The sequence below is a fragment of the Apus apus genome, chromosome 3 (assembly GCF_020740795.1).
Source record: "Apus apus isolate bApuApu2 chromosome 3, bApuApu2.pri.cur, whole genome shotgun sequence".
Classification (NCBI taxonomy): Eukaryota; Metazoa; Chordata; class Aves; order Apodiformes; family Apodidae; genus Apus; species Apus apus.
In genome coordinates this window covers 26095371-26118882 of record NC_067284.1, presented here as the reverse complement: position 1 = coordinate 26118882, position 23512 = coordinate 26095371, and the positions used below count along the sequence as shown (strand labels likewise).

At 34.8% G+C, this 23512-nt stretch overlaps 1 protein-coding gene across 1 annotated transcript in view; it reads right to left on the bottom strand.

The window, feature by feature from the left end:
* The window catches only part of CSMD1 (CUB and Sushi multiple domains 1), a 1033138-nt gene that overhangs the window by 177341 nt on the left and 832285 nt on the right, over positions 1 to 23512 (bottom strand). The window contains exons 23-26 of the mRNA XM_051614951.1: positions 22133 to 22289; positions 9716 to 9907; positions 7866 to 7992; positions 4956 to 5158 (exon numbers count right to left, since the gene is read on the bottom strand). Of these exons, the coding sequence (XP_051470911.1) occupies positions 4956 to 5158; positions 7866 to 7992; positions 9716 to 9907; positions 22133 to 22289 (679 nt within the window). The remainder of the gene's footprint in view (positions 1 to 4955; positions 5159 to 7865; positions 7993 to 9715; positions 9908 to 22132; positions 22290 to 23512) is intronic.

Below are 23512 nucleotides of genomic sequence, written 5' to 3'. Positions count from 1 at the left end.
ATACATTTGAGAAGGTTTTCTGGCATATCAAAGCTGAGACACTCTACATCGGGTCTGCAGTACTTGCAGACTAACAAACATTTCCAAATATAAAAGAACAGTGTTTGCTCTCTTAAAAGTATCTCATGTAAATGTACAAACTAAGAACTGAGCAGATTAGCATCAACAACACATTTAAATTTATTGTATTGTCCAAATATGTAAAGAAAAAAGAAATCCAAATTCTAATGCAGCCTCTTTGATTAAGTTCGAAGTACAAAAGCTCACAAGTTTAGAGAGTTATCAAAGTACCCTACAAACTTAATTTCTGCTTAGTTCCAGAGGAACCAAGTGAAGGACTTCTAGCCTCTGTGTGGTTGAGGATGCCTTTCCCACGGCAGGGATTATATTATGGAAACAAATGCTATGACATAGTTTCATGCTAATGTGTTACTGTGAGCACTCAATGAAACATTTAAAGAATCACAGAGAGCAGGAGACTGAACTGTGAAATTATTAAATTGTTGTGTCTTGCATCCTTCTATGCATTTTAACAAGGAATGTCTTTTTAAGTATTTTGTTTTCTTTGAACTCAAAATTTAGTTTGTTAGTAAGGCAGATGTGCCATTAAGCATGTATAAATTTATTTTAAAATATATTTTTGTGCTAAACCCCTTTTCTTGATAATGTAATTTTGAATCAAACTGGAACAATTGCATGACAAATCCTAACAATGAAGATTCATGGAAATCCTTATACTACTTAAATGTAGTAGCTCAGGCCATTAGGCATGTGATTAAAAAGATATCTCAGCAATTTACAAGATAAATAGGTGACACGGTTATTTCAAGAATTATTGTAGACAAACAAATGATTAAATGGAATTACAAAACTGGACAGAATCAGGCATCATTGCTTAAACAGATCTGTCAGATTAAACCTAGTGTCATTAGGAACTATCAAATACAGAACCACTGATGCTTAAGCTCTTTTCAGAGGAAGTCAGATATCAACAGACATGTCACCATCAGACACAATAATTTCCAAATAATTGCTCTAATTAACTGGTTAGTATAAGTTGCTTATTTTTATCATCATAATTGATAAGTTGTGTTTTTAAGATAAAAATTTAGTAATGTATCTTTACTCATCATTGTTTCTATCTGCATTTACTTCAAGAGGAAATTTTAAAAATATTGGGAGAGCAAGCAAAAAGAAAAAAACAAAACTGGACTAAACCAACCATACAAATGCCTTCATGTCATATGTTCATTTTCAATAAAATGAATGTCTGAATTTCTTGTAATAAAGCAGAAATATTACAAAGAAATGGAGAAAAAAAGTCTTCCCTACTTTACTGGAAGTTTTTGGCAGTTGTTGTGTATTAGCCAAAGAAAGATAAGCTTTCTGTTCACATGCAAGCAGATATAGGTATAATGTTAATTAAAGTCTATGATTACAGAATACTATGTCTAAGAGAAAGTAACAATGTCATATAACCAGACGTCTGACTCTAGAAAAGCCACACATTTCAAAAAATGTTTTTTTTTCCCATCATAAGACGAGTGTGAATAATTGTTTGATGTCTTATAGCCTTGAGCAGCAAATTCTATGAAACGAGCTGAGGAATTACGAACGTATCATTTAAGAAAAGGATATAGTTAATCTTAAGTTACGACAGCTGAGAATATAGTTCAAAAAAACAGGCTAAAATGTAAGAGCAGAACTACTATTAGGTATTGTTAAAACAAGGCTAATTGAGTCTGTAAGAATTATTAGTAGCAACTGTCAGTGCTGTTCCTACCACCTGCCACTTCTATTGGTTTTATTAAATATTAATTTAAAAAATTATATGGTTAGATATAAACAAGCTTTCAATAAAATAAGCCTCATGTCAATAAAAGCAAAAGACCATCCACTAATATGGGATCCAAGTGCTTACAGAAGTCTGGAGTAGCTGAAGGTTAAACATTCAGGGCAAAACTGATCTGCTTCAACATAGCTGCCCTACAATATCCAAGGTGGCACAGGACTGTAAGACATGACCAAGGACTTAAGAGTGTGTGACCTTCTGGAGTGGCAAATGAAGACTACTCAGAATACCTTATGGCATCTCAAAGGGAACTAGATACCTGTGAAAAGACAAGTAGGATTCATTTCACATGTCCAGAAGCTTGAGGTTTAGTGTATGTGACTATAACTAGACCTACAGATGATAAAAAGAAAAAGGCAGCTTCGGAGGGAAATTTATTGCATTTACCTTAGACACTTAGGACAGAGTTAAGCTAGGGTAAAGAACTTCTGTCTTTTTATTAACTTAGGCAGGAAGTTTTTGCTGCCAGGAATTTTGTTTCTTTAGAATGAAGGAGCCAAATATCAAATTTGCCTATACCCTTTTTGTGCTCACTTAGTTTTTCATGACCAGAAAGAAGTGGTTGACATCCCTGGCTTGTACTACAAAGTTTAAATGATTTTAACCCCCAGAGTAAAGGTCAATTTTGTACAGTGAACTCAATTTTTTGTCTTTTTATGCATGATTAAATGGTAATTAAGTTTTAATGAAAAGAATGAGACTGATTAGAATTAACATAATCACTCTTGTCAGTTCATGTCCTGATGCTCTACGTGCTGAGCTGAGTGGGCAAGACAAGGCACTTTTAGTAAGCTTCGGGCCTGTCTATTTTTCCATTAAAAATATCTCTAATTACATTTACAATCAACAGTAAGCAATTTATAGGTGATACTTTGTGATCTACCTCATACTATGCTTTCATAGCACTCTTTTTCCTTTTAGACAGATGCAATAAAGGCATCCTGGAGTGCAAAGAATACAAAGTAATCAGCATGTTCACGGCACAGTGAAACAAAATCTCCAGCTGAAGTTTAGTACTTTAATGCTTTTTGTTTAAGCTGTTCATTTGACCTGATAGTTTCAGGTCTATATCCTTTGTATGATCCTATAAGTGGATATTCACTGACATAGATACTCATCCCAATTGCAAAATTCAATACAGAAGTTGCATATATAAGAGATCCAGATTACTGAAAGTTGTCCAAGCCTGTGCAGTTCTGCACTCAAAGTTTTTTACTGGATTGTAATTAGTATTTAAATAAATTATACTAATTAATAAATGAAACACCTGAAAATCCTTCAAGGGAGACAAAGACACAAAACTTGAGCAGTTGCCTTCATAGAACTTGTAATAAAACATCTTCATCTCCTGCATTTACCAGAAAGAAGTTTAAGCAACTCAGGTCTCTTATTTATCGAGTTATAAACTGCAAAAGTAGTGAAATTTCAGTATTTTGTACAGTTTTGCTATAACCTGGCCTACAGTTTGAATACATGATGAATACTACAGTGTGCAAAGATCCTCATTTATCCATAGATGAGTTAGTATAAATTATTTATAGATCAAGGCCACAGTGGTCTACCCATTGTCTCAAGGAGACTAAATAAACTAAGCACTGATTTTTAGATAAAATAATTTAACATTTACTGTAATAAATACCTTAAGTAATATTTTTTTACTCCTTACAATTAAAAAAAATAATACAACTTTGCATTTGTCAAGTAGGGAGAAAGTGACCTTAATATCATTTTCCTCTTACTTGAGCTGAGGCGTTCAGTTCTTCACCACTAATTCCAATTAATTCCAGTAAGACACACACTGCAATTGCCAGTATGATCACTAAATGCATCCATCAGATATTAAACTAAGATGACAAAATCAGTTCTTCACCCTTAAAGCATTAAATTGTCTCCTACTAACTACAAGTATCACTGAAGGTCAAAGAATGTCTTGACAAATCTAACTGCTTAAGCATTTTCCGCCTTCCAAAATTTGTGCATAAACTTACAAGTATCTTCATATAACACAACATAAAATGTATTTCCTAACTCTAACAGAGTAAAAAACCCCTTCATTTCCACAAATATAAACTTAACTTCTTCCAAACAACATGAAAAGCAGCATATTATACAGCACACTGATCAGAAATTTTAGAAACATTTATTCTGCCCTTTGTCTTTAATTCATTTTGCATACTTTCAACTACGTATCTTAGGGCTGATGAAAGAACCTGTGGTTTGGGGGTACTGTATTCAGAAAAATCAAGCAAAATGAAACAAACTGGTAAATATAAAATGCGTTATTTAGAAATAAGGAAACCTCCCAACTGTATTTCTTCACACAAAGAACAACGCTGAAAACTTATAAGTACCTTTTACTTCTGAATGACAGCACCTACAGGTTTTAAATAATAGTCCTACTCTCACACCTTCTATTAATTCATAATTTTCCTGTGTTCCTATGAGCAGAAATACACTTACATACATTAGATCTAGACATATGAGGATGTAATGAGGCAAAGACAATTATATAGTCTTCCAGCAGTCTTCAATGCTTCAGTCATAATATCACAGAAAAACTCCACATATTCAGTTATACAATATTGATCCCATGTACAATATTGAACACAGCTTTTCTGTATACAGAGGAACTTTCACTTTATACCTGAGAATTTAATTTTATTATTTTAACAGCAAATTTTTACAGATATTTCAATATGGTAAGATATATTTTATTCTTCAGCCTAATCAAGTTCCTAAACAGTGGTTAGGGTCATAAAAATGATGCATCATTCAACCAGTATTGTGAGAAGAAAACCCCAAACAACATGAAGTATAAACACAAAAGAATGTATTATTAGGTAGCACTGGTGTGAACATTTAAAGCTATCAGTGCAGAAGAAAACTTATTTATGTACAAACTCATTTATTGTTAAATAATGCTAATTAGATAATGCTAGTCATGCGGTTACTGTACAAAGCAGGGAATAAGAAAACTTTAACATTCAAAGGAAATTGAAAAATTGCCCTAGTTGTAGGTATTTGCATTTTCATATAGATGAGAATAATGCATATAAATAGTCTATTTAATTTTTCCATTTGAGATGAAAAATTATTTACATACTTGAAAACTGAATGGAGAAGCCTGATTTGCTGATGAAGAAGTCACTGTCAAATTGTAATGTTAATGAGCTGAAAGTGCTGTGAATATCCTCTGGAAGGGCTGAGCCACTCCATTCTTTCAGAAGTATGCTGCTTTCAACAGGCCCATCCCATACCTTCAAGATGTCATGAGCCACCTCAGTGTCAAAAACAATAAAATGCAGACTGCAAAGAGAAAGTAAAAACACTGCTAATTACTCACTAAACACAATTACACAAAACTCCAAGCAGTCATTCCCAAACTGTACTTAATTTTGAGATGCTGTTTAGGAATGAAGAAGGGCTGGTGGTCTTGAAGAATTATCCATTTTTCCTGTTGGATGAGCTGATCTTCTAAGAGAGATGCTATTCTGTTCTATAAATGCCTGAATTACAGAAAACACCACTATGGGGCATGTAGTACTTTTTCTATAAATTAACTTATTTTTATAATAGATATATTGAGGTATAGGAACTATGATTTCATCAAAGAAATCCTCTATTCAAATGAGGATACCAAGAACACTGATTGACTTGAATTATATGCAATTGAAAAAAAGCAGTAGCTACTGGACAGTAGCACACATAGCACAGGAAATGTTGACTTTTCTTTCCTCAACAAAAACAGAAAATGCACTATCCTATCCTCACTTTATGTCAAAATTAACAAAATATAAAACTGTATTGTAATAGAATAATCTGTATTTACCTTCAGGTGAAGTATTATATTTAGAAAGGTGTTCAAGAATGCTATGTTATTAGTCAAAATATGTGCATTTGCTTCACCTTCTGAATGTTCACATTTTTAACACTGAAGAAATCAAATGGGTAAATATAAAAACTTTCTTTTCTAAATAGTTGCTTGTTGATGTTTCTTCATTACATTTGTCATTAATTGGAAATAATTAATTTGAAAATTGTAATTTAAATGTAAATGATGCATTGAAATCACATACGATGGAGTGAATTCATCATTTGGCTCAGTGAAATGGGATTACTAAAATAAAAAAGGGAAAAAAAAAACTTGCAAGTGAATAACCTGGCATTTGCTTATATTGTTTTGCCTGTTTAATTTTAAAAAGTTGTAATTTTCATTTAAGTGCTTAGTTAAAACTATAGCCCACATAAACTGAATAATGAAATACCTTACTATTTGCTAAATAAATAGCTAATATTCTGAAGTACCACATTTACCACACTTACCGGAGTGTAAAACTAATCTCTGTTGCATATCATTAAACACACTAGTATCGATACATTGTTTTAAAATGACAGAAATTAACATTATCTATCTTGACTAGAAGTTAAATGTTTTTGTTACATTCTTGCTTTCATAGGAACTTCCTTTTGGGAGCTGACAAACTAGCTTTAATACTGAACAGAATTTGCCATTTCAAAGTTTTTGAATCTGTGCGTTACTACAGCAAAACTGAGCTGAAATAGTCTTTAAATATTAGTATTCCTTCTACTCAAGAGATTTGGTGATACATCAACAGCAAGGTGTTATAGTTTTTCTTGTCAGTATGTCAAACTGATGAGGAAAAACTTTTAAAAGTTCTGTTAGTAATTTCCTTCTGCCCAAGTTCTTGAACCTTTCCATCGTCTGTCCATAAAAGCATTCTCCCACTCCTGTATGCACTTCTTTTTAAAATCTCAACAATTTTCATAAGTGTGATTATTCACAATGTCCTCTGAGATCTTGCTGGTCTTATTATTCATGAAGTTCAACCCAGCCAAGTGCAAGGTCCTGCACCTTGGCTGAGGCAATCCCAAGAACTAATACAGGCTAGGTAGAGAATGTACTGAAAACAGTCCAGAGAAGGACTTGGGAGTGATAGTGGAAGAGAATCTCAATATGAGTCGGTAACGTGTGCTTGCAGCCCAGAAAGCCAACTGCATGCTGGGCTACATCAAAAGAAGTGTGGCCAACAGGTCAAGGGAGGGGATTCTCCCCCTTTACTTGGCTCTCGTGAGACCCCACCAGGAGTACTGTGTCCAGTTCTGGAGCCCCCAACATAAGAAGGACATGGAGCTCATGGGGCAAGTTCACAGGAGGGCCACAAAGATGAACAGAGGGCTGGAGCACCTCTCCTATGAGGACAGGCTGAGAGAATTGAGGCTGTTCAGCCTGTAGAAGAGAAGGCTCCAGGAAGACCTTATAGCAGTCTTCCAGTACCTGAAGGGGGCCTACAGAAAAGCTGGGGAGGGACTTTTCACAAGGTAGCAGTGAAAGGACAAGGGGGAATGGATCAAAACTAGAAGAGGAGAGATTTAGATTAGGCATTAGGAAGAAATTCTTTGCTGCTGCTGTTAATTGTTGAACCCTCATCAGATCAAAGCATTAATGACTAAAAGACAATTCCTAATAGATATCCAACAAGGTTCAAGATACCTGATGTCTGAACACTCGTGCCACTGAATCAGGAACCTTATGGCTACTTGAGGTGATGCATTTAAGAAACAGTTGAATAATTGTATTCAATTTAAAACAAATTATTAGATTGACTATGACAGTAAGATATAAAGGAATGACATTAAAATTACTCAAGGGAAGACTTCTGAAACCACAGCAGACAGCTTGGAACTTTAGCTTGTTTACAGCTAGAAAAAGGCATAGCAGTGCACCACTTTACCCCACTGAAGATTTATACGCTACATGACCTAATGGAATTAACAGTTCTGAATTGGATGCCTAAGTGTCCCCTGCACAGTTTAGATACCCAGGTTCCCTAGAGGAAAAGTATTCCTAAATGCCAGCATGAGAAGTATCAGCTTTAGTGATGTAAGGAGGAGTTAATAAAAAAAATGTGTAGAAGAGCATGAGAATATCAGGCATAGATTATAATTTATAAAATACTTAAGTCAACAATAACTAATGAAATTAAGCATGTACCTTATTGTCTTTCCTGGATCTGCTTCGATAATCCAAGTGCAATGAAGATTGTTGTCATATGGTGCTGGGTAACCAGGGGACAAAATGCGCCCCGATGTAGCAGCATGAATTTGACCACCACACTCAGCTACAAAATAAGTTAGAACAGTTATTTTTAATGACCATAATATTTTGCACGTCCATTTTCATCTACTATCTCTGAAGCAGTACACATACATTCAAACCAGGACATATATACCAGTTAAAAATACACATATAATGATCTCTTTCCTACCTTGTTACAAAGCAATAAACCATAGTTTTGTGGTTGTCGTTTTACCAGTTAGAGTAGTTCACTCTGAACTGGGCCTACAAAAGCACAACTTTAGCATCAGCAAGAGAGCAAAAATGCTTAAGAAATATCTCATATAACATGTTCGGATTCTCTAAGTAATTATGAATGTTCAAACTCAGATTTTACAGCACTGAGTTTTGCAATTAAAATTGCCTTCTTTGTTGTTCTAATGTCAAAATGCTTTTAGTTTAATGCTTTCAAGTTATTTCTATATAAAATGAAGTTTAATTACATCAAAAAGCAGTTAGGTATTGCCTAGTAATTTCCTCTAGTATTTAAAAATTTAAATTGCATATGCCCACAAAGCTATGATTTGAAAGTAAGCAGTGTCTAGTTTAAAACATTTTATTATCAATGCTATCTTAACATTATGGAGAGGCCAGTTGCAGAGTTAAGCATCTGGAACAAAATGACGCTTACCTTGTTTGTTTAAAGCATCATGCTGTTGTCTGGCCAGCATAAAGATGGACCCTGACAATAGTGCAACTTGATAACAGTAAATAATAAGGTGCCACCGAATCAAAAATGATAAATAGCTTTGTAAGTGATGTACCTAAATTCCTACGTCATTTATAGTGCTGTCTTACAAGTAGTTGTATTAAAAGATGCTACTTATGGGGAACTATTCAAGCAGAGCTGTACACAGATGATGAAAGAGTTGAATCAAATAACTATCAGCAACACTCGTAACAAATAATAAGTTATATACATGCCACAAAGTCATTGCTGAAAACCAAATTGTTACCAGGAAGGAAGATAACTGTAGAGTGAAAAAGGTGACTGATTTACTTAGCTATCCTGCTGGTTTGATCCCTCAAACCATGTCATAATATTAATAGAACCACAGCAGAAAGCTGCTTTAGAATCACAGAATCATAGAATCATTAAGGTTGGAAGGGACCTTAAAGATCTTGGTTCCGACCCCCATGCCATGAGCAAAGATCCCTACCACTAGACCAGATTGCACAAAACCTCATTCAACCTGGCCTTAAAAACCTCCAGGGATGGGGCATCAACAACCTCCCTGGGCCACCATTCCAGTTCCTCACCACCCTTATAGTGAACAATTTCTTCCTAATATCTAAGCTAAATCTCCCCTCTCTCAGTTTAAAACCATTACTCCTTGTCCTACCACTATCTTCTCTGACAAAAAGTCCCTCCCCAGCTTTCTTGTAGGCTCCCTTCAGGTACTGAAAGGCTGCAATAAGGTCTCCCTGGAGCCTTCTCTTCTCTAGGTTGAACATCCCCAACTCTCTCAGCCTGTCTTCATAGCAGAGGTGCTCCAGGCCTTTGATCATCTTGGTGGCCTAAAAAGCTTTCCCAGAAGCTTTTTAGCCATTAAAAGCCAGTCATCTATTTCAGAGCAGCAATACTTGGATTTCCACAGTAAATCTTCACTGGAAATTTCAAGTATGTTTGCACGATTGTCATATCAAAAAGTATAGAAAGACAGAACATTTGCATTTTTTTCTTGAAACACCAGACCAAAACCTTTCATTATCAAAATCCATATTACCTATGCAAGTAGGCAAAGGTTTGTCCCAAACTCTTCGATCTCCACTTAAACAGGTCATAATACTACTACCATGCATTGTATAGCCAGGATTACAGCTGTATAAAATGACAGTGTCTATAAAATGTCCTTCATCTCGGATCTTGTAGCCATAATTTGGTATGCCAGGATCTTCACACTTCACTAGGTCAAAACCTGAAAACAGAAAAGGAAAGAGAAAAAAAAAAAGAAGACACAAAGATACAAAATATCAAACACAACATAATGCCAATGAATTTGATCTTTATGCAAATTATATTATCATGTTTCAATTACATTAGATGTTCCCACAGTGACCAAAGATAAATCATATAGATTTATTCAGACATCTTTAAGGTAAATAATATATCCACAGAAAACCTTTAATTATTTTACAATGGCACAAATTAGAGTTGGTATAATTTTTCTCACTGCCTTTCTCCTGATGCTAAGAAGATCAACCTCAGCTGAAGAAATGATAAGGAGTCTGACATCCTGTTTGTCTTCCTGAACTATGCTAAAGTTGTCCAATGACTGAACCCTCTGAAAATGCAAAATGCCTCTGTTTTATTAGTTTGTAAATTGGACAAAAATGTTGGGCTTTACTTGTTAAAATTCAGGCTTCCAAAAGTTAGAGGGCTACATTTGAACAAGTTAGCTTAGGCTACATGCATAGTCAGCAGAGAAATATGAATCTCAAGAAAACAAACCAACTTTTATTTAGATAGGTGGTCCAATTGGGCAGTTCAATAAGCTTCTAGAAACACTTATTTCCTACCTTTACTGTAAACTGAGCCTAGATTCCTTCTTTATATGGGAGGTTATAGTGGATCAGAATTTTAAGTATCTAGACTTTGGGAAAAAGAATCCCAGAGCAGACCTACAAGGCTCTTCCTGGGAATCTAGCTCTCTGTCTACTATACTAAGCCAGAGACTGTTTGGGAGAATGCTAGGCAACCCAAGCTAGAAGCATGCTAGCATTTTCCCAAATATTATGGCAGTGCAGAATTCAGCAATTATTTTCCCACGCTCATACCAATGCCCTGACAATACTGAGTTACTACGAGAGGTGTAGTCTGTGTCAGGAGGTGTATGTATCATCACATGCAGTACAACTGGATTACAGACATTTACCATTATTCCTTCACTAAAAGGTTGTTCCTTTGTGAGCATTTGCACATCCGTGCTAGTTCACTTTGTTGACTTAAAAGAAACAAGCAAACATGCTCAGGCAAAAGGGGTAATTTTCATTTTAACTAGCTCTCAGCAACAATTATTTAAACATCCGTATCTAAACTAGTTGTCTGTCTTTTAGAGTTAATAGCAACTTATGGGGTCTGATTAATCTCATCCTAAAGTAGATACCTAGAATAGGTTTAGAACAGTGCAATTCTAAAAAGGTCTATTTCGCTTCATTCACTATAAAAAGAGCCAAGATGATTAGGTCATTCAGATGAGAAGAACTTCACATGAAATAGCTATATTTCATTATTGTAATCTTCTTATTAAAAGTACAAACACATTTATTTAAAACTCTGAAAATGTAAGTTGTTTGACAAATAATTTGATGGTATTGATGCTGATTTGACAGCATGAGTGCAACATTATTCCTCTACCACTCGCTTTTAGATACTTTTCCATTTAGTAGGTGCAACAACTTCTCTGATTAAACAATCCATGTGGTGAAACAAACTTTCCATAGGACCGACATATAGTTAGAAAGCTACACAAGAGATTAATTCTCCACTACCTTCTACCACATAAAGAAAAAAAGGTTGTTGGGGAGAGGTAGTATCTTTTACAAAACCAGCAGTTAAATTTGGGTGAAATAAAACAAACTTTTAGACATATAAGTCCTTCTGGTCTGCTATATAGCCATCTTCACAACAAAAGATGTCAAGACTGGGATAAAATTATCGTTCTGACTTGCTATAATTGCCTATATTCCACTCACTATTCAGTTTTGCACAAGTGTGTACATATACACAATGCAATGCAAAGAATCTTATTTCTTCTGTTCTCTCCTTTTCACAGTGCACCTTCTTTAGGATGATGTAAAGGCACTCAGTCTCCTTAATTCATCAAAATTAGAATTTCCCAAATGGTGCAAAACCAAGATTAGTGTGCTTACTTTTTTACAACCTGTTTGCACATTATACATGGTGGATACACTATTCCATTCTCTCCTCATCTGCATTAATGATCCCTGAGGACTCCTGAAACCTCAATGAAGCAAAGACTTAAGGAAATCTTGCCACAGGCTTTACAAGTTTGACAGAAGCCTATCACAGCCTGCCTGTACTGTCTCTGCTCTTACTTTCAAATAGGGCTGAGTAGCATGGATCATGTCTATGTTTTTCTTTTAGTTTATTAATGGTTCACATCATTACTGTAAGTCACTTACACATTCAATTATCCACTAACATTTTCCACCTCCTTTGCTTTGTAGACTGATACAAGTTCTCCAAAGAGAGCTACAATACTGTAAATGTCTATTTCTATTGAAAAAAAGCTTGCTTTTCTTGATTACATTTGCAGACTGTTGCAGAAAACCATGAGTCCCCACAGCCCACAGGATGGAATTCATTTTACTGCTACACTACAATACTATAATTGGATTAAATATATACTGATACAAAGTTATTAAATTAATCATTAAATGATTAAGTACTGGGGCTCTTTTTCGAAATTCTTAGCTCTAAACCATTTTTTTCTGAAGACAGAGATTAATTAAAAATTTAGATTGAGATTTGGCATTGAGGAAAAGCCCAAACAAAAAAAAAGAATTGTTTGGGTTTGTTTATTTTAAGCTTAAAATATCCAGCCTGTAAAGTGGTTTACTAGCCTTTGGCATTATTTTGACTAACATGGATCTGAAAGCATTTCTGTTATATTGCTAAACAGGTAGTATGTATATATCATAGCATTCACATATTAGAATACATTGGTTTTCATTTTAAAAGTTTCTGTAGCTATGTGTATTTCTATAAAGAAATAAAATACTAATAAATAGATAAATGAATAAATAAATTTTGGCTAGAAATTCTCTACATAACATAAAATTAAACTAACATTACAGTAGCAGGAGAATAAATCAGATAATTACTTACTGTCTCTTCCTCTCATACACCTCAGACTGGTCTAGATCAATCACATTAAATTCAATTATTTTGTCCATTTGGTCTTTTAACATAAATATCATAAATGTAGATGAAGTGTCTCTAAATCTAGCACACTTTTACAGTTTTTCTTGAATATTTATTCTCCATATGTGGAAAGACATTTTCACCTGTCAATAGCAGTATTCCAAGGTGAATGACTGGATAAAAGCCAGTTAAAGATAAAACCAAAGCAGCCAGAATACATCTTGATGATCAGCTACCACCTCCTGACACTATTAGCCAGTGTGATTTGTCATATTTGATATAGATAATGTAGGAATGTAGAAATACCAGTTGTCAGGGTAAAAATTATTGACATGTCTGTAATGTATGTAGACTATTAATTACAACTTCATTCAACTCAGTTTAATTCTGATGTATACTGTGGTTCTATCTACATTATTAAATACTGCAGTACAGGAGAAGTAAATCTGGACAGTGAAACAATGAGGCTGAGGGCACAAGGTCCCCACTATCTGTACTAAAGTGTCTTTACTTTGGACTAGCTTTTGTGTCAAGTAGTGGTTGGAGTATGCTGAGTGCATTCCTGGAACACAACTCTCAGTTCAGCTTCAAGTTAGTACCCTTCAAAACCTGTCTTCAATACAACTTCAGGCAGAAGAAGCAAGCTTCATTTGTGCCCCCAAGGGAAATTTTCAGGGATTCTTTATAGTACTGTGTACTTTTACCAAAAGCTGATGAAGTTCTGAGATACCTGCAAACCTCTGCACCTATTTTGAAAAGAAGAATGCAGTTTACTTACTAAGTATTTATGTGTGTTTATATTGCAAGTAAATCTACAGGGCTATATGAAAAATACATCATGTTAAACGTTTCTTGAAGAAGTCCTAAGGTACTTTGAAATAATCACTCTTCTAAAGCCAGACACAGAAAAAGAATAAGCACCTAACAGGTATGCACTACCAGCCTTCAGGTAGCTCAATACTAAGACTTCTGTGAAGAGTAGGAGAAAAAACCAAGGAAGTAAAGAGTTCCTGGTCTAAAATGTGGACAAAAGCAACAAAGACACTCTGAATTGCAAGTTATGGTACTCATCCAAATTTTACTTCCTACACAAAGGAATGCTGAGGCATATTACATTATGTCTCTCTTAGTCAAACATATAAGCACGTCATTACTAGGGACTGGAATACAGGTTCCCTCATAAGCACCCGAGAAAGTAGGATGCAAAACTTTATTCCTTCCTTTGTTTCTTTCTGGCTTAGAAAACCTTGTTCATGCTTTGGCACAAAGTATAATATTATGGCAATTAAAACTTTACTCATGAAACAGTTTTAAAATAGATGAAAACCAAATGGACAGTAAAATAAATATCATAGCTGTTAATACTGAGGCCCCATGGGGCAAATTGTTTCAACAGTTTTCAAAAGATTAACTTTATTTACTAACTTTACATTGAATTAAATATTGTTTGTCAATGCCATTCTGACTTTATGCCAAAGCATATATGAAACTGGCATAAAAGTAAAAAATGCTCATAAGTTTCCTCGTGTATGCTCTAGTTAATTTTACAATAATTTAATTGTGTTGGTGCCATACTCAGATCAAATAGTGTTTAATAATCTTTAATAATTATATTACTTACTATTCTATAGACTGGCCAGTCCCTGCCCAGTAAAAATGTAATGTTGTCATTTCACTTCTTACTATGGAAGACAGAGCTCATACATTATGTATAACCTATCTTGAGCTTGAGAAAATGATGTAGTAAACTATTCTGGGATGACTCCAAAAGAAAAGAAGGGTAAATGCATATAAAAATCCTATTTTGGTACGTACATGGGAGCATAAACTGATCTTTCAATATTAAAAAGTAAGGTAATGTGAAAACATTAGAAACATCAAGAACTCTGTTTGGATTATTTAAGTCTCTAGTAATTTAAGCTCATAAACGGAATTTTTACACATAATCATTTTTGAACTACCAAAGAGTAATTAAAAGTATGAAATGGTACTTGAGTTAATGTTTAGAGTCTATAATGACTTTCTAAACATATGTAAATGCCAACAAATACTAATTCAGCAGTTGTTGCATCTTTAACATTCATGATATAATCTATCTAATTAAATCAATTTCAGAATGAGAGTTCCTGGCATTTTTATTCTGTCTTGGAACCATTTATGTGCCATTCAAACTTAGAGTTAGAAAGGGGGAAAAAAAAAAAAAAAAGTCTGTATTATCTACTGAAAAACATGCCAGTTACACAATCCCTAGCTAATTAGAGAGACAGAAGTCTATAGAGAGCAAAGTGTTTGGATAATGTGGCTATAGTGAGGTATCAGAAACTTGTATTAACTTTGAAAGAGCCTAGAACGCCAAATGAGCATGGGCTGCTATATGCACTGGGACAAAAATAGCTACTGAATTCCTTCTGTTGGATCTGTAAAGGTTTTGTAAGGAGGCCTGAAATATTTTTAAGTCTTGGAGATTCAGTATTTACATTCTAACACAGATAATCTGAAAGAGACTAGAGAAGCCACGTTTTTCAAATAAACTGATACACTTCTATATGCTTGTACAGCAGAAAGTTCACAATAAGTAACAATACCTGCTTTTTTGTATCCTTTGGAAACTGAGAGGTAGACTTTGAAATTCTCAAAAGCTTTGCAATTTGTTGGCAATTCATGTTTGGCTATACTGATGAGACAGTCTCTCCATGGATTATACTTTCTAATAGGAGTTTCAGCACTTTTTATTGACATAAGCAACATCTAAGAAAATTTATGTAAACACATAAAATGTACAATAGTGATTTTTATACATGTCAGTAACAGCCCTTTGGAGCATTAAATGAAAAAGGAAAGAACCCTTTTGTGTGATTTTCTTCTGCAATAAATGTATTACAAAAAGTTTTAAGACCTTTCCCCACCAACTTTGAACCAGATTCTTTGTGTCTCTATGTTCTATTCAAAATTTCTGTTTTCCTCTTGTCATCTATAAAATCCAGAAAATCACAGAACCATCAGAGTTGGAAGGGGCCTCCTCCCCCACTAAAGCAGGATTGCCTAGAGCACATTACTCAGGACTACATCCAGGTGGGTCTTGAACATCTCCAGAGAAGGAGACTCTCCAACTCCCCTAGGCAGCCTGTTCTTTCTCTCTTCTTCCCTCCTCTCCTAGTCTGGCTTTTATTTCCTTGGTTTTGCAATCAAACAGCACTATGCTCATTATCTCAGGCTACTCAGGAGTCAGTAGGCACTGAGAACACAGGATGGTTGGTGGGTTGACCCCAGCTTGTCTGTAAGCCCTCAGTCACTTTGTGAATGCAAATACATCCTTTTGATTTTCACAAAATAAAGTTTATGAAAAATGTTGCCTTATCATGTTACACTGAATGATATAGCTCTTCATAGCTTTGAGAATGTGGCCAGATGACGTAAGTACTTCATATTTTGGAAGCAGAAAGCAGCTTCCTTTTTCAGAAAAAAAGGAGGGATGAGATTATTATGTGATTATGTTACTACACAGGCTATCATAATTCTTGTGTATGAGTGGACTGAATTAAAATTTCTAACAAACCATTCTTTTGGTATTATATTTTTATTTCTCAATTTCACAACTTTGACTTTCTTTATAAGATTTTCTATGCAAGCAATACAGCTTACATTAATTTGGGTTAATCACACAACTGTACTGCTCTTAAAATTACCTGTGAGTATACATGTATAACTTAAGACACTAATTTAATGGTTTTTTGCCATTTGTTTATTTTTATTAAAATGTGTCTTGCAATTTTACTGCATTGTGTGAAGGCTCTCTTTGGAACAGATCCTATACACCACTTAGTTACTGAAGGGAACTGCAAGAGCTTCTTTTCATTACTAGATTGTTCTGCTTGACTGACACTATACAGCCTGAGGCAAAGCCACTATATTTCTGAATCTGAGTCTGTTTGTAGGCTGGGATAATTGACTGACTTTGCAGTTTCAGAACAGTGTTTTCACTGACTGTATTTTAACATTTCCAATTACTGTAGAGTAGGAAATTAACTAAACGAAATTTCAGTTCAGGATTCTCTTAAATTAACTTCCAGGTTTAAACCATTTATATGAATTTAGATTATGATGAATCAGGTTCAGCTTCCATGCACTAATTTTCACTATCCCTTGAAAGATATAGGGGTAGAGAAAGTTCTAATTTTCAATTTAAGTTCTGTGTTATAAACAAAGTCTTTAATAATAAGAGAACAGTAAGAATGCCAAATCAGTGTATCATGTCTGAGAAATGTATTTCACAAGCATGTCAAAGGCCTTCAGAAAGCTTAAATGTAGCTACACTGTATATGACAACTCTCTGAATGGTTTTCAGACCTTGTAATGAGTTCTGCATGTTTCTGAAGCACACAGGAATCTGTTGTGAGGCTCAACATCATGCTGAGTAGCCTGGTGCAGCTAGGCATGTCCCTACAGATATCTGTCAATATTCTTGGAACAGATGGAGCCTTCTGCTGACTCATTACAATGGATTCCAATGCTTATTCTGCAGATAAGCTTCTGCTTCTATTATATCCTGCACAGGACTGGGGAATCAGGAAATTGCCATAAGAGCTAGATAAGATACTCCTAAAAAAGTCCTGGATAAGGACAGAGAAAGTAACTTCATGCTATCTCAGAAAGGCATGCTGTCTTGGATCTGAGGAGAGTCCAAAAAGCAGCTAAGAGTTCAAGTTCCTTACACATCACAACTCCAGGATACTTTCTGAGGACATAAGTGGATGGTATCATGAATATAGACACCCCATCTTCGGGCACCAAGAAGTAAGTTTGGAGAGTTAGAGCCAGTGCTGTGAAGGGAAAAAGTCTTTCCTTCCCAACTGTGTGGGAGTTTTTACAAAGGAAAAAAAAGGATGGACAAGTATTTGAATAGGAAGCCAGACAGTGCCTTATTTGTTGAAGCCTTTATTTTGAGACATGAAGATTGTTTTAAGTGTTTGTACCCTCTTTCTAGTAACTTTGCACATGTATATAAACCAGCAATATCTTGAAAAGAGAACCAGCAACACAGCTACTAGCAAACAAGAAGTGTGGAAGTAATTTTTGCAGACATCTACATGCACCAAATAAAAGACAAATAAAATTACAGTGCAAGCTATCTTCACAGTAGTTAAGAGCAATCACTTTGGAAGTACAGTATAATGCTAAGTACTATATGATCTGTTCAACTCCATACAGATCACAGAGTAGTGAGCATGACACAGTATTCAGAGTACCACAGAACACTTGCATATGACATGTATGATAAAGTGTGGAGGGACTGTTTGGTTTTTTTCTAATAGCTAAGGAAAGTGACTCAAGTGAGAGTAAGTTCAGTTCTCTACAAGCTGAGTGAAAATAGCCATTGTTACATCTTGTGTCAGGGCTGGGCTAGAGGAATGGCTAGACATTGCAGAGAGACTGCCTGTTTGTTATTCAGAGTCTGTTCTGCGTTGCTCCTTATTTAAAGTTGCAGTCTGTTACTTTTACCAGACAGCTGTGTTTTGCTTTTAGTGCCTGTCACTGTGAGACATCAATAAGATTTCATGTTAATTTGAATGTCAGTTTAATGTTAAATACTACTGACATGACAGCACAAAGCACTGGCATCTTTATACCAGAATGGCCAGATCTTCTAACTGAGCAGTGAACAGGAAAGTCATCTTCAGATCTGGAAATGCCTATGGCTACATCTTCTCTTCCCCACAAAAGCTACAGGTGTCTCAGCAGAAAAGTTCTAATTGGGAGGGGGCGAAGGGGGGGGCAGGGATCCCTCAAATTATAAAACTGAAATTATGAAAGAACTGACATTTTTTCAACCGAAAATGTAACTATCACCTGAGTCAGCTGTGGATACAATTTGTATAACTTTGTATTTTTACATGATCATTATTGATGTCCTCTACTCTTAGGGCATTAAAGTAATCTTAAAAGTCCTGTTTTGCTCCTTGGATTTCACCAACACTTCTCACTATGGTTAAAAAGAAAAATACATTGGGGATGGAGGCAAAAAAAAAACTTTTCTACTTTTGCAAGCTCTTTTTGAGAGGACTATGAAATAATATAAAGGAAATTTTTTACAACTTTGATTTCATTCTAAGACTAATACAGTCCACAAACTTCTCATATTGGAAGACTCTTACTTCCTGTGCATTGGTATATAAAAGACATTTCAGATGGAATAATCTATTGAAACCTGAGATCACCCTCAGGTAAAAACTGTCCCATCAAGCTTATGTTGTTGTTTTCTCAGCATTGAGATATGAATGTTCACAGTCTTCCCTTTAACACTAGTGTAGAGGTTCTGTAAGTGAAAACACACTGTCTTTTATTAATCCTAACACAATTTCACCCTAATTTTATGGAAGTGGCATTATATAAACTTTTTTTACACAAAGTAAAGTAGACTGACAGTGAGTTGGCTGTGGCATCCAGGTGGCAGCAGATAGTTGTCTTACACCCTTACACCCATCTTGTAGTTACAGATCAAATAATTAAATTACTACAATTTCCAGCTTCCACTCAGTATTGTTCTTACCTTGAAGCAATTTCCAGTATAGCAGATTTCATTAAAACTTAAATCTTTTCTAGATTTTCTTTTAATATCTGCTTGCATTCTAATTTCTACAATTTATACAAACCCCTCAGATTCTGAGTTGATAGAATTCTATTTTATTATGTCAGTAATGAGATGCTGAAAACAGAAACAAAAGTTTCTTTATGTACATATCTGTTCTCATGGATCATTATTTTTTTCATCTGTCATATTTGTAAATTTAACATCATCCACAGAATTCACAATGTCAAAAAAAGATGGAAAGGCAGTTGCAGAGAACTGTGCATATGATATTCATCACTCTAATTTCCATCAGTGAGGCCACATCTTAACACTCTTTTAACTTTTTTCTTTGTTTTAGTAATTTTCAAGTATCTGGCACTATATTTCAAACTGAAAAGTGAATAAATAAACTGCAATCTTTCAGGGAAATTAATTCAAGCTGTAAACTACAGCTTGATTAACCCAAAGAGATAATGATAATTTCTGTTTCATGCATTTACCAAATGGAAAATGGATCCATTTGTTTTGTTACTGCACTGGAAATGCACCAAACCCTCCAATCCTATCAAATAATGAACACTAATATCTGGTATATCTAACCTTTCAAATATTAGTAGGATTGGAATACAGCAGAAAAAAAAAAAAAAAAAGGAGTCAGCACTGCAGCCAATTTCCAAAGCATTATGAAAGAAGGCACTTTATGCTTGTAACAATTGTGCAAAGTCCCACACTGAAGAGTCTGGAAATAATATAGAACATGTCTTGTTACAGTTCCTGGAATCATAGAATGGTTTGGATTTGAAGGGACCTTAAAGGCCACAGAATCACGGAATGGTTAAGGTTGGAAGAGACCGTAAAGATCATGGGCAGAGACACCTCCCAGTAGACCAGCTGATGGAAATCAGCTGGTTAGATGATCAGTATCTGAAAACATACTGTTTTGAATTTGGCTTCCTGAAAGTACATGTGAACAGTAAGGGATTACACTGTATTTACAAATTAGGACTGTCTCATGTGAGAGCATGCAGGATGAAAAATCACTGCAGATAAAAATTTCAGCAAAGGTGGTCTCACATGATACATTCGTTTTGATATTTGGAAAAAAATAAGAAAAAGGATAATGTTGTGAAGACATAGGAAAGTGAGTTTTGCCTCTGTACACAGTATACTTAAGGTTACTGTAAGAAGACTGTAAAATTCTGTCTAGACGCTTCAGAAAATATGAAAATACTTAGAAGAATACAAACCAGAAATTCAAAATTAATCAAACAGCCATGAAAAAAAGCCTTAAGACATGAATTACGATGTGTTAACTTACACAGAAAAATCTGGTATGGGAGACTGAATCTTACCAGAATAAGTGAAATGTAACAAAATCAAGCTACTGGATGCAGAAATTAAGCAAATTTATTTATTTTTGTATAAATGCTATTTCTAAACAGTCGGTGGAACTGATTGCTGTAGCAGAATTTGAAAGGAACGGATTCAGAGCCCTTAAAATAAAATTATTTTTAAATGAAATATTTTTTTCCTTTTTTCAAAGGAAAAATTCTACACTCTCTATAGGTAATTCAGAGTAGATAACCAAAACAAAACCAAATTCAAAATCCAACAACACCCCCCCCCCCCCCCAAGCACCCCCAAAAGCAAACAAAAACCCCACCAACCAACCAAAAAAAACAAACCTCAACCAACCAAAACAACAACAATCCCAAAACAAACCAGAACACCACCACTATAATAGACTTAAACTAGTCAGAGAAAACTTCCTTTCCTTTATGGTTCTGTAAGAAAAAAATGGAAAAGGTAGGATGATAAAATTTCAGATTCACCAAGCACAGCAGGAAGAGAAGTGAAAGTGAATTATTTCTGCTTATTGCACAGCTGGCTCCAATCCAAAGGGAAACCAGCAGATGTACTAGAAAGAGCTACGATTTCATTTCTGTGCCACAGTACGATGTGGTGCTCTGCTCTTCAGGATTCAACAGGAGTTCATGGAAGTTAATGTACAAGGTAACAAATTAAAGGCAAAGGGAATTTGGAGATTCCTTGAAACCTGGACAAAATATTTCTTTATGTGTGTTGGAAACAAAAAAATTCATTATCCCCAAAGTTATATATCCCTCTCCCCTGACTCATTGTTTTGCCAGGTGAATTACTTAAATTAATTAAATGCAAACTGTGGGACAAGTGCACTGCTTGTCAAAATTTGTTCCCTCAGGTCTCCTTTCAGCATATCTCACCCTGATCCTGACAAGCAGTCAGGACACATTAAGAGTGTGCACCCAGGCACATTGTAGTCCTTGTATTCTCATTTATACTCTTTTTTAATTTGACTGCAGGAATTCAATGTTCCATTTTTAAAATCTAGCTCTGTATAAGCTTTCTGCTACAGTAAAATGTTACATATTCAACCCAGATCTGTCACAATTCACTCCATTTCAAGCCCCACTGCTAAGTCATCAAAATAATAATGCTTTCTAAATTTGAGAAGTTGCAATTTTGGTTTTAGTATAGTTCTTAAATTACTAACATCTATCCACCCATGCAGACAAGCAAAATTCAGTCTCCTAATCACAGTACGTTCCAGAAAATTACCTTCACCATTCTGTGAGAAATCAGTGCATCTTGAGAACTACATATTTCCCCAGAAAACAGCCAATCAGGCCATATTTGTGAGCTACTTACTTGTATAAGTGAGCTGAAATCCTTGGTCAGTATCAGATCCATTGGTATTAAACTCTATCCACAAATGGTTAGAAGTGCTATTAAGGATAACTCCCATCATGTCATTTTTGGTGAAGGCTCCCAGAGAGCGTGAAGAACTGTCTTTTCCATCATACACCTTGTAGAAACAAAATATTAGTATGACACTGGACATAAATCTAAGTAAGTTAGTTTATCTTTATGTAATAGTTTCAAAGTTAGCTATGTATAGCCAATAGTTTCTCAAAAAAATGTTAGTTACCATTTTGTGAGGTACATACTACTTAGTTATGCAGTTCAATGAAATAAATCTCTCACCCTTATGGTGTTTTATACCCCTTTTTTTCTTTTCAGTTTTATGAGCTCATCTTCAACAAAATTAATACTTATATGTCACTCTATCTTCTGAGGTTTCATCAGTTCAGATTGTTTTTCAAAATTATTCATGAAGGCTTACAGAAGTATAATTTCTGAAATCACAATTGAAGTAGGGCTGTAAGAGATAAACCCTTATAGCCTACTCTTCTGTCTGGAGATAATAATAGCAGAACTGAGGTATTAAAGCCAACCTGTCACCTTTTATTTCAGACTCAGACTGCAGTAATTTGGGGTTTACTATAGGTCTTAACAAAGAAAGATAGGTTTTCAAAAAGACATGTGAATCTATTTCCAAGCTAAGTTTAGAGATGTTCTTATTTACCATGTTATTTTATTGAAAATTTTCAAGGGAAGACAAAATCAACAATATTGACCTCTTTGATTTTTCAAATCCTAAAGTGAATAAGAAAGTCCTTTTGATGATTCACCAATACAGGACAAGTACAATGTGTTGGCTAGGGTGTGAAAAATTATTTTTGCTTATTGCAAAATCTTCAAAGACATAAAGTGTCCAAATAGCCTCCTATTTTTTTTGTGGTTGTTGTTTTTTTGGTAGTGTTTTTTTTTTTTTCTTAAGATAAATTTAAAACAAGTTCATTTCTTCTTTAAATTAAATATATCACCCATGCTTTCTCATGGAAAATAGGAAGTGCATTTCATACTTCTAAAACATACCATGCATCATATGGATGCTTTTACAAAGGCAAGTAATGAATCTGAATGGCTGGTTTCTAATATGAAGTAAAACATAACTTAGTCTGATCTCATATGTTCTAGTCTGCCTGTAGATAGCCAGGGAAAACCTATAATTAGAGAAAATACCTTAGGGTCTGTATCTTCAACTCTCCATTCTCAGACCTTGTGGTACAGTGAGGGTTTGTACTGATTCCAGCCAGCAGTGACACATTTAAAAATATAAAGTGGTACATTTGAGTCACAGACACTTTTTCTTATTGGAATGTCCAGTTAGATCTTTTAATGAAA